General features: G+C 45.9%; 2 protein-coding genes across 2 annotated transcripts in view; one reads left to right on the forward strand and one right to left on the reverse strand.

Moving 5' to 3' along the window:
* Window positions 1-1,032: 1,032 nt before the first annotated feature.
* The window catches only part of T265_13318 (hypothetical protein), a gene marked incomplete at both ends in the record, with an annotated part of 20,419 nt that continues 10,414 nt past the window's right edge, over window positions 1,033-11,037 (reverse strand). The window contains 6 exons of the mRNA XM_009168342.1: window positions 1,033-1,390; window positions 2,208-2,300; window positions 2,926-3,164; window positions 5,830-6,096; window positions 7,348-7,463; window positions 9,515-9,866. Coding sequence (XP_009166606.1) covers window positions 1,339-1,390; window positions 2,208-2,300; window positions 2,926-3,164; window positions 5,830-6,096; window positions 7,348-7,463; window positions 9,515-9,866 — 1,119 coding nt within the window. The remainder of the gene's footprint in view (window positions 1,391-2,207; window positions 2,301-2,925; window positions 3,165-5,829; window positions 6,097-7,347; window positions 7,464-9,514; window positions 9,867-11,037) is intronic.
* Window positions 7,260-10,420, forward strand: T265_03765 (hypothetical protein; the record flags this gene model as incomplete). Its single annotated transcript, XM_009168318.1, has 3 exons — window positions 7,260-7,319; window positions 8,229-8,465; window positions 10,253-10,420. The coding sequence occupies 3 exons, from the start codon at window positions 7,260-7,262 to the stop codon at window positions 10,418-10,420; spliced, it is 465 nt and encodes a 154-aa protein (XP_009166582.1).

Consider the following 11,037-nt stretch of genomic DNA (forward strand, 5'->3'; position numbering starts at 1 on the left):
CTAGGCTTGGGCAACCTGGCAGTATCCCGGCCCTCGTGCTTTCTTCGGGTGTAATGGCAGCCAGGCACCAAAAGGGTGCTACAGCTGAACGATTATCATCAGAGTTCAGCCTTACCGAATGCATGGAGTGCATGGTGAATCGCTTCTTTTTCGGGAGCGAATATACCCACACTGAAGTCGAAATAGAATTCAAACAACTGTACCGGAACATCACCAAGAGTTAACGAGATCACATTTTGACAAGCACACTCATTTGCAAGTCAATTTGGTTTTCACGAGGGACTCAACTGAACCTCTCGTTTATGATATTCTTCAACTCAGAAACGAGAGATTCAGTTGAGTCTCCGTAAAAACCAAATTGATCTGCAAATGAGTCTATTTGTCGAACATAAGGTAGACGGACACTCGGGGACTGTGTCTGCTTAATGAGCCCCAAGAAAGGCGAAACCGGTCGTGGGCTGTAGAAGAATTTTCAACAGCCTTGTGAGTTGTTTCTCCCAATAAAAAATAACGACGAAATTTGTCTAGCATTGGTCGTTTTGAGATAGATGCTGCCCCTGATAAATCGCACTGCCATCTTTAGTAGCCATACTCGCATACTGGTACCACTGCAGCCTCACGGGTCGTGTACAGTACGAGAGCTTGACAATCATCCAAACGCAAGAATCGGAGATAAATCGCGAGTGTAGTGCAATTCACTTAGTCCTCAAAACCATCCGTCCATGACCTGAAAACAACTATCAACCCAAAGGGCTGGGAGACAGGACATAACTCCTCATTTTGATACCTTGTAAATCAGATTGCAGAGTGCACTCAACCGAGATAGAACACGAATTGTACTTCTTTTCGGTCATCTAACAACCCCTTCACATGTAACAAAAACTGTCTAACCGAATGCAGACAGAAATGTGCCCAGTATCATCCAATCCTTCCAGTGTCTGTCTGTTCAACCGAAGAACGGATGAAAAAAGCAATAATAGACTGATGATCATGATGAAAAATCATAATACAACTTGAAATCCCAAACCAAAAGGAAGAACAAAATAAATGGAATGTTGACCGACAATCAACAATAGTAACAACAAACAAATATCACAGGACAGAAATTCGTGAGTAAAATGCAAAATGGCGCGGTGCAGACAAGTCTCCGGAGATTCGCAGTAGTTGTAGGAATGGACTTGTTGATGTGGAGGAAAAGATTTCTGAGGAATGAAGTAATCAATATATCACAGACGATGGGTATATAAGCGAAACATTCCAACAAAAAGAGTCTGGTGTGAAAACTGATGGGTTCCAAAGAGAAATGCGGAAATGTTGGTTGTGGTTTGTGGATTGCGACTAGGTCGATCCTGTGGGAGTGTCCGTCAGACGACGAAGCAGTTGACGGAAACTGTTAAAGAAAATTCATGTATACGGTAGTCACCAGGCAAAGTAAGAGCGATTTGGAATCAGAAAGCATGAGAAATTATATAGTTTCGAGAGGTGACAAGCATTATATGATAACCTGGTGGTTGAATGGTGCATTTATTTAACAAAAATCGAACCACGGACCTTCCGGTCAGTAAATTCGCGCTCTAACCACTTGAGCCATCTCGCTACTGAGTGGTGCATCTTTGGATGTAGTGCATTTTTCTGCCTTCCGCAGTGAGGACGACTAGTCTAGAAACCTAGTGCAAAGTTATGCGGAAGACGGATGACAAAAACAGAAATCCAATCACCTAATAGAATACGGCATCTTCAATGCTCCGACAGAACGGGAAAAGTTCCATTAGCTGTTCACTCTAACAGAGATGCGGGTTGCTCGATTCAGGTGACGACCCGGAAATTATTACTCAGTTGCCCATCCTATGTGTGACCTTTCCCGCGCCTCACTTTGGAGCTCGCCAACTAAAGGCAAGCGCACTGGCGGACAGCGCTATGATGTGCTATGAAGAATCTCCGAGGAAAGAAAAACGAATAACTAAGCATTTGGTCGAATTCGAAAGAATGAGGCATCTACTCACACTGGACCAAGCCCCAGGATGAGTAGCTGGCTCGGAACCAAACAGAACCTAGCACTCTGAAAAGAGTTACACATCCCATACCCATAGTACGTATAAATTCAAACAACACAGGCCACATTAGACTGTAAAAGTAAAAAGAAGCACAAACAACCGTTTCACATTCGAACGAGGAGTTATAGTATAGATGACTGGTTCGTAACTCACATGGTTTTAATATTAGGCTTTGCATTCCAGCCTGGGCGTAGTTTATCCAACGGTTCCAAGGGCATAGGTCCCTCAACTTCCGGATCCTTTGCGCTAAAGCAGAAATCGGGCACACAGAAGAGTATGACAACTGGAATACCTAGAATGCACGCTGCGCGTGTGAGCTACTATCAGCTGATTTGAGTAGTCACAACCAAATTAGAGTTGTAGATCGATGCCACAAAATGACCGTCAGAAGAAGTTTCAAGTTACCTGAATAACGTTGATGTCCTCCTAAGCTGCGGAAACTTCAAAACAAACAAGAGGTCACGGCAGTGCGTGTAATAATGGTGATGTGTCTACCACACAGTCTCTGGCAGAGCAAAATGATGATAGCTACCATTTGTCATCCACGAGATCCCAAGTATTAGGAAAACGCCGACGGCTACCAAACAGAAACAGCACACCAAGCATTCCAGTTCGCTTGACTGGATTAAAAGACGATGGACCCAGATAAGCCCTCGCAAGGCCTGGCACGCCGAGGTCAGTGTGTGAAGCGATAGTGAGAAAGGACGTGTATAGCCGATGGTTTGGGATGCCGGAGAGCTCAACAATCGAACTCAAGATGGGCTGATGCCCCATACCACTAAACTGGTTTCGATAGATGAGATTCACCAAAATTCACCTGAATAACAGTCACAGGTTTAACGCTAAAACACAAAATAAATGACTGACATACTTTTCCAGTTCCAGTATCTCTAACTCCTGCTCCAACTCAATTAGGCGGCAACGAAGCTCATTCCGCTCGTATAGCAGGTGACGTAATTCTTCCAGTGTGACCAGACCATCAGCATCTGACGTGAGCTTATCTTGCCCCACGTCCCAAGATGCTGGCGAGAAAGCATCTTTAACGCACATGGCAGATTCAACTCCTTGATTAGGGGATAGGTGAAGGGCAGGCGGTAGAGCTGAGGTTGGCTGATAAGGGGAAAGTCAAAATGAACGTGCCGAACAGTTCTGTCTCTCTACTACACACAGCCACTGAGAAATTAGGAGAAAACAAATACCAGTTTTGAAATTACACTGGAGAAAGTTCACGCAAGTTTCAACACGCCCAATCGAGGTTCATACTACTGCTGATCATGTTTGTAGAGTCGGTCAATCACTTTATTGAGATGACAGTAACAAATACAGGGGCGACTGACTGTTCTTCGCTTTCGAATTCTGTGAAATGTTATGAGTTCACACTCAACTCAAGGTGTCGTGAGGCGCAGGAATTGATTAGTTTGCCTCGAAACTGAATATATTTGATGGAAGATTAACAGCCTGTGCTCTGCTATCTCGACAAGGGGGACCAGGTATACGGTGTTGGAGAGTATTTTTTCTGTTGGACATTACATAAAACGGAATGATAGACAGATGAAATGAAATTAGTGAGTTGGATTGTTCTTGTTTCCAATGCTTACACTTGGCATGTGGCAGCCTCGGATATACCCTGGCATTGGCTAAACCACATTGAATAGCGGCCACAAACACCCTAGCTGTTGCGGTTCCCGAGTTGAAACTTTGAGTGACGCGTAGGTTTGATAATTCAGGATATCAAAAAGAAGAATTGAGTTATAAAGTATACGGTGCTAGTTACACAAGGTTAGGCAACAAAACTCAATGTTCCACGCTCGTGGTATCAACAAGTGCACAAGTCACCGACCGGCACAGTGCAGAGTCAAGGTCAGCACTCCAAACAACGGCGAGCGGAATTTTGGCTCTGTAGTGTGGGTTGCAGTTGTATCTTCCGGGAACAGTCTCGAAATTCGTGAAAAAACAAGCTGGGCAGGCTCAGCAAACGGCGCACGAACACTCACGAGGAAGTATTACAACAAACGGGACGGCCTTTGAGGCAAGGTGAATGGCGCAAACAAGGTGAATGAGCACAACAAGTGGAGAGCAAAAGTACATGAGCGGAGTAGGCGGGGTAGTGAGCTATCATGAGGTCAGGTTAGGTTCAATAACCGTCCTATGTACAAAATTATCCCTGAATCTGGGTTACCAGTCCATTTACAACCTTACTGGAAGCGCCGCTTTTAGACGGTTTCCAACTCGTTGTGTGATCGTCCAGTTGTAGCACCCTTTCGGTGCCTAGCTGCCATGCCACACAAAGAAGGCACGAGGGCTGAGATACTGCCAGGTTGCCCAAGCCTAGACAGGGGAAGTCGAGATGCAGAGGTCGGGTTCGAACCACGGACCTTCCGGTAAGTAAATTCGCGCTTGGGCCATCTCGCCCCCAATTGCTGTGTTGCAGATAAATTTATGGTCGCCCCAATTCGCTACCCCTAATTATTACCTCATATGTACGGATGAGTCAGTCTAATGGAAATCACGTACCACAACCCTTCGAGTTCGGCTATCCGCGATTCATCCTCCTTCCATCGACGAAGACCGTAAACCATCCAAATTCCAAACATCAGGTTTGGTAGTGGCGAGTCAGTTTTTAGCTTGCCTAGTGCTCGACAACACCAGCTCGTGCAGAGCCTACATCATCCGTTTGTGAAGAACATTTCCGAACCACCATCAAGCGTGGTGATGGAGGCAAACGAATGGGGTGCTATTACAAGCGCAGATCGTGCAAACTTGCTCTCACGACGATCCTCAACGAACAGATGACCAAGCACTTCAGGCCATTCAGCATCTTTGTTTCGTAAGGGCCAGGTTTGGAGTTGGTAATGTGGAGCGGAATGAGTGGTTTTTGGGATCCAAACCTAGTTTACGTAATACGTCACTGAATGAAAAAACTCTTCTGGCATTATCGATGCGGCTTCTAACCGATGGGCAAAATAACGGGCCCGACGTGACTGAGGGCTTCAAAGGTTTCCAGCGGAAGTGTGATATTCATGGGATGAGGGGATAAGATGGACCAAGTGGTTAGAGCGCGAATTTACTGACCGGAAGGTCCGTGGTTCGAACCCGACCTCTGCATCTCGACTTCCCCTGTCTAGGCAACCTGGCAGCATCCCAGCCCTCGTGCCTCCTTTGTGTGGCATGGCGGCTAGGCACCGAAAGCTGAATGATTTTTTTTTCATGGGATGAAAAGGTGTTAGTTTCTGCAGTATTAAGCTTCAGGCTGTTAGTTTCGAAGTATTGATCAATACGGCCAAGTGTAGGTCTGCTGCTGTCAAAGGCCATCATCAAAGAGGACAGCAACATCCATGTAGCCGGGGTCACAGACAGATCCATAAGCTATGGCATAGCTACGCTCTGTGATAATTCCAAAAAGTTTTCCTATAATCCAGCCAAGATTATAGACAAAAAGAAGTGGAAGGAGCGGGCCTTTCCATCCCACCCCGATGCGTACAAAACCTGTATTGAACGTGCCTTCGGTATTTGAAGATCAAATTTAAACCACGGTAGTACGATCCACCGTCTAATCATCATGTTCGTCAACGCTTTTCTCATAGAGGAAATCTAACTCCTAGTGATTATTATCGACATCGTTCAAGGTGGGAGAAGTTGCGCGACAAGCCTCAATGCACGTATCCCACTCGTCAACAACTATTCACGAGTAGGTAGGAGAACCAACATGTCGCGAATTTCTTGGAGAAGAACCTTAGGCACACAGGAGGCTACAGAAAAATATGAGGCAACGTACTGAGACCATCAGCTTCCCCGTGTTCTGAACATGTCCACGAGATTCATCTTCAGACTGTTTCTCGGCCTGATCGGGTTCTCGAATCAAAATCTCGTCATCTGTCGGAAGCCGCTGATTCAACTCCATCAATTCTCGTTCCTTCATTCGCAGCTTCGTCTCGAGGATAGCCTTTTCTCCAACCAACTGACCGATTTGACGCCTGTGTGGTGCGCGGGAAACAACCAACTGTCCGCTTTGTCTGGCCAGACGACATACTTCCTCTTCAGCCTAAAAAACAGAATGACGGGAAATTAAAATACAAGAAATGGGGAGAGTATAATCAAAGCACCAGAAAACCAAACAATGTGGGGTGTTGCTGCACGAGTTTCCCCCACCCACAAAACTCACCTAAAACACGGCCTACCAATGGGTGAGCACAAAGACAACTACCAGTTGGTACACAGCAATCAAATACAACAACCGTCCAGTTGCAACACCTCATCGGTGACATGCTACGCGAAGGAAGCATGAGGGCTGAGACACCACCAGATTGCCCAAACCTAAGCAGCAGTTGAGATGCTGAGATTGTGCTCGAACCAAGGACTTTCCAGTCGGTAAGTTCGCGCCTCAGACACTGAGCTAACTCGAGCTCGGCTAATAAGCGGTGTGTGAGGAAATTCTAGCATCACACTCGAAAGTGCTGAAGAAGAGAAGTTTGCGATTAAACTGCCCGCGTCAGCAAACAAATTACCGATCATCAAAGCAACCAAAAGATAGTAGTAGTCTCCACAGTAGCGTATTTTTTCCGTTCCCCCCTAACCCGGTTAGACCCAAGAATCTAGTTGATCAGTTCAGCGCTCGCTATGGAGGAGGTTTCGCCGTGCACGAGGTAAAGTTGGCCAGTAAAAGTGATCAGCGTGTGGTAGGCTTCGTGAGCTGAAATTACAGTCAATACATGCCAAAGATTGTCTCGAATCCGGATGGTGCTTCTGTATTTTTTCACCTAAATTCATTCACGCGAATTTCGTAGATCAAGCTTTATTGCCACCGATAACGAACTCTATCGGGGGTGACGACTGCTAAATCGCTTCGCTTAGCGAACCTGCGATATCATTATCGACAGTAACATAAATGTTGGACACGAGCGATTTTCTGCTTTCAACGATTTTGCGATCCTTAGAGTTCAAATGCAAAGACTGGCCTGTTTTTGAGGAGAGAAATCTTCATAACCTCAATGGTATTCTGTCAAGATGATTCCTATCTTCGATGCACATCGACCTTGGGCGAGCTATCATCACCAAATCAACTCAACCTGGCATGGTTCAGTGGTTGGAGCGCGAATTAACTGACCAGAAAGTCCGTGGTTCAAACCCAACCTATCATCTCGGCTTCTCCTGTCTGGGCCCGGGCAACCTGACATTATCCTAGCCTTCGTGCTTCGTTTGGGTCGCATGGCAGCTAGGCACCGGAAGGATGTTACAGCTGAACGATTTTTTTTCAATCTGACATGTGTGAGTCCGGTTAGGCACAACAACTTACGGCATCCAAAGCAGCGCTGGTCTGAAGTAGTTCCTTGTTGAGTGAACGAATAGCACGGTAGTTAGTCGCAACACATTCCTTCAAGCGACCAATCAGCTGCAAGTCCGCCGTCCGATCTAGAGAAAAAATAACTCAGAGGATGGACCGGGGCCTCGCTCAGTGCGAATTTTCAAGAATTTGGTGCATTAGAAATTACACGAGGGAGCACAACGGTAAAATGAGTTAATTGGCCCTTCTTGGGGGAATCCCAGGAGGAATGAAGGACGAGATCGGCAGTGGCTGTTCTTCAAAAAAGCGCTTTGAACAACTGCATTGTACTACAGGTGTTCCTTATGCTCTAATTAAAAACTGGACACAATCGGAGATCTTCAATAAATTATGAGCCGTACCACGAGAACGGATGCTCTAGTTGAAATCATACCAGTGTTAGCCAAAATAACGGCAAATACCCACGCCTCAAGATCAAGACACTCAAGACAACCCAGAGGTTTCTGTGGGAGCTACTTGCCGGAAAGTCTGAAATTCAACTATTCCTGCTTAGGCTTCTTTAAGTCGACAGCGTCTTACCTGCCATGCTTCTTCAGAGTTGCATAGCAGCTGCGTATTGAAAAGATTCCAGACCATTACAGTTTGGCAAACATACGTCTTTTCGGCATCTCCTCCACGATACTTACAACTGCAAACCAAAAGTGAAGCAACGAAACTTTAAAACGACAAGTTCATAAATGTGTGGTATTTTCTGTGAACTGCTCAACTTGTGGTCAACTTAGCTTTATTAACCGAACTAATAACTGCTGAGACAGACAGACCAGATATGGTTGAATCAGTCCCGTTGAGAATCACTTGCTGAACTATTTTCTATCTTTTTCACCATGGGCTAGATGACTCAGTGGTTAGAGTGCGGATTTACCGACCGGAAGGTCTGTGGTTCGAACCCAACTTTTGCCTTTGGACTTCCCCTGTCTAGGCTTGGGCAACCTGACCTCGTGCTTCCTTGGGGTAGCATGGTAGCTAGGCACCGAAGGACACCACAGCTGAACGCTTTTTTCATCACCGTCATCATCACCACCAACAGCATAACATCAGTGTTCAACACCGACTCTTTGCTGCCGTACACAGTAGATCGTAATGTAGTGACCCAGTCGGGTTATTCCACTTCCCAAAAAAGCATATCGGTCGCTTAGCCATTGATTTCCTGTTTTCTGAAAGATCAGGAAGCAAACGGATGAAATTTCAAGAGATTATGTCAACAAACCAGATTTCATACGCACAGGGCGACTGCGTACTGATGAGCTTAAAATTTGAACATCTTTAGATTTCTAAGGGATTGTTCTTTAAAAAACGTGGAACTTGTTGCATGAACCCTTGAAGAAAGTAATCAACTCATGAATGGTGTATATTGGGAAGTTTGAAGGTAAGAATAAACGAATAAAGTAGGATCAATTCAGACCAAAAGTTTGAGTGGTTAAAAAGAAACCTATGGCTGTTTATGACGGTATTGTGCACTCAGCTCGGCTACTGATCAACGTACAGTTCACGTCAATTAGAACGCCAGAAAAGTCTGGAAAACTAACTTATCTGAGTACGGCTGTCCGTACAGCAGTCTTGACGTACAAACGAATACTGTAAGGGCGTACAACACAATGGTGAGTGGGGTTCACGAAGACGGAGCACCAAAACCAAACTTCAGTAGTGAAAGAAAGCACCACGTCATCATCGATATCTAAGAGCGGTGGTGCGTAGCGGTTTAGCGTACGTCTGATGTAGGCGTCGAGTGCGGTTATGCTTACGTTTATATAGGTCTTGTTGACAGAGAGTAACCTTCAACCATTACTGGATGGTCACTACCCCTGGTTGCTTTGGAAACTGGATAGTCCGGATCAGCGGTTCTCCATACATTATTCCTCTCAATGGCGAGATTCATTTCGCGCACGTGACACTGTCAGCAAACATGGTTACATTCACCCGATATCTAGACCAAAACCTCGGAATGACTTCATTCAAACCTCAATGGAGCAACAACGAAGGCGTCACGCGTTGGCCACTGTGCCAAGAAACCACTACTCTACACGGAAAAGATAATGCGCGGACCGGTCATTGAAGCAGGCAGACCACAGCCGGAAGTCTAGTGAAACCAAGCAAAGGTCAAGTTAAGAAAAAAACATACTTTCTTGTTCAGTAAGCTGCAAGCGTTGTTCAGTTTCGGAGAGAATAAGCGAGATGTTACTGTCTGCCTGTTCGTCACGCACGTTCTGAATCGAGCCTGATTTCTTGGCGGTTACTGCTGGGAGTTTTCGAGGCAAATCACAAGGGCGACCAGCAGCAGCGGCTTTAAGTACTAAGCTCACTGAAGTTTTCGCTGAGTCCGCCTCTTCCGTTTCCTCCACCCAATCAGGCGTCGTTCGAAACTCCGATGTAAGCTGTTGGGCGAGACTATTGTTTTCTGCCTCCAGTTCAGTCACTTGTTCCAGCAGATGCTGTGTTTCACAGTACCAACTTTGTTCTAATTGCTCCAGATTCTACGATAACAAGTGGATGGAATCAAACAACGGAGTGAGCGTGACTGAATTAAATAGTAATACTTGGTCTGAGCCTCACCAATCGGTGGAGAATTGCATTAAGTCAATATAACTGTCGCAAAATTACAGGGAAACACAAACTAACTGCGAAACTGCCGGAAATATGTGGGTTGCAGCAACAGGTTCATCACAGGCCAGGCGTGTACACGGTCTGACAGTTCGTAATAGAAACTTGAGGCTCAGCTTTTATCACAATCGTCCGATTACCGGAAGATCTGGTGAGAACGTGAGTCGTCAAACTATGGTCTGTAAAGACGACTTTCAAGCTCCCCATTCCACTGTCCCGTGAGCTTCCGATGCCCACCGTCCCGTTATTTTGTCCTCAGAATGTGAAACTTATAACCAAAATATTTGATGGGCTGAATATTCCACCACCCAAGAGGCAAATCAACTTGAAGGTAAAAAAAAAGCGTCCATCGGGTGCGACTTGTTACGTAGTCCCTCCGAAGAGAGACCAACCCTGTCAGGGGGGTCTACACCTTCCTCTCATATAAAATCGTTCGTTCAGCTGTAACACCCTTTCGGTGCCTAATTGCCATGCCACCAGAAGGGAGCACGAGGGCCGGGATACTACCAGGCTGCCCAAGCCTTGACGGGGAAGCCGAGAAGGAGAGGTCGTGTTCGAATCACGGACCTACCGGTCAGTAATTTCGCGCTCTAAACACTGAGCCTATATGATCATAGTTGATGAGGAAAAGAAACCTGAACATAAGTGTGTGACTGCATGCATAAGTTGACCGATAAAGCGTCTGTCAATATAACCACACCAACATCTGATATAAATAACCGAAGTGTTTGTATGCTCAACATGAAAGACGACATCCAGCTCAGTGATCAGTCTTCACGGCATTGTGCTTATCGCGGACCTAAGGCTCTAGCATTTGGTAAGAGAACTCGCAGATTGGATAACTGCTGACTGAACTCAAGACTGAAGTTAGTTACAACAATGTCACATAGTAGTATCCAAGGTAGTTTACTAAAATTATTCGAGAGGAGGTCCGGGAACCGAAATACTTTTAAAACCAAAGGGCCCGGTGCTGCTCAAAAGGCACCTGCTGTGCGCAGCCGCATCAGGAATGAGACAGTAATGCCTTATTCCCTGCGCCCTCGG

Source organism: Opisthorchis viverrini (genome assembly GCF_000715545.1).
Source record: "Opisthorchis viverrini unplaced genomic scaffold opera_v5_60, whole genome shotgun sequence".
Classification (NCBI taxonomy): domain Eukaryota; kingdom Metazoa; phylum Platyhelminthes; class Trematoda; order Opisthorchiida; family Opisthorchiidae; genus Opisthorchis; species Opisthorchis viverrini.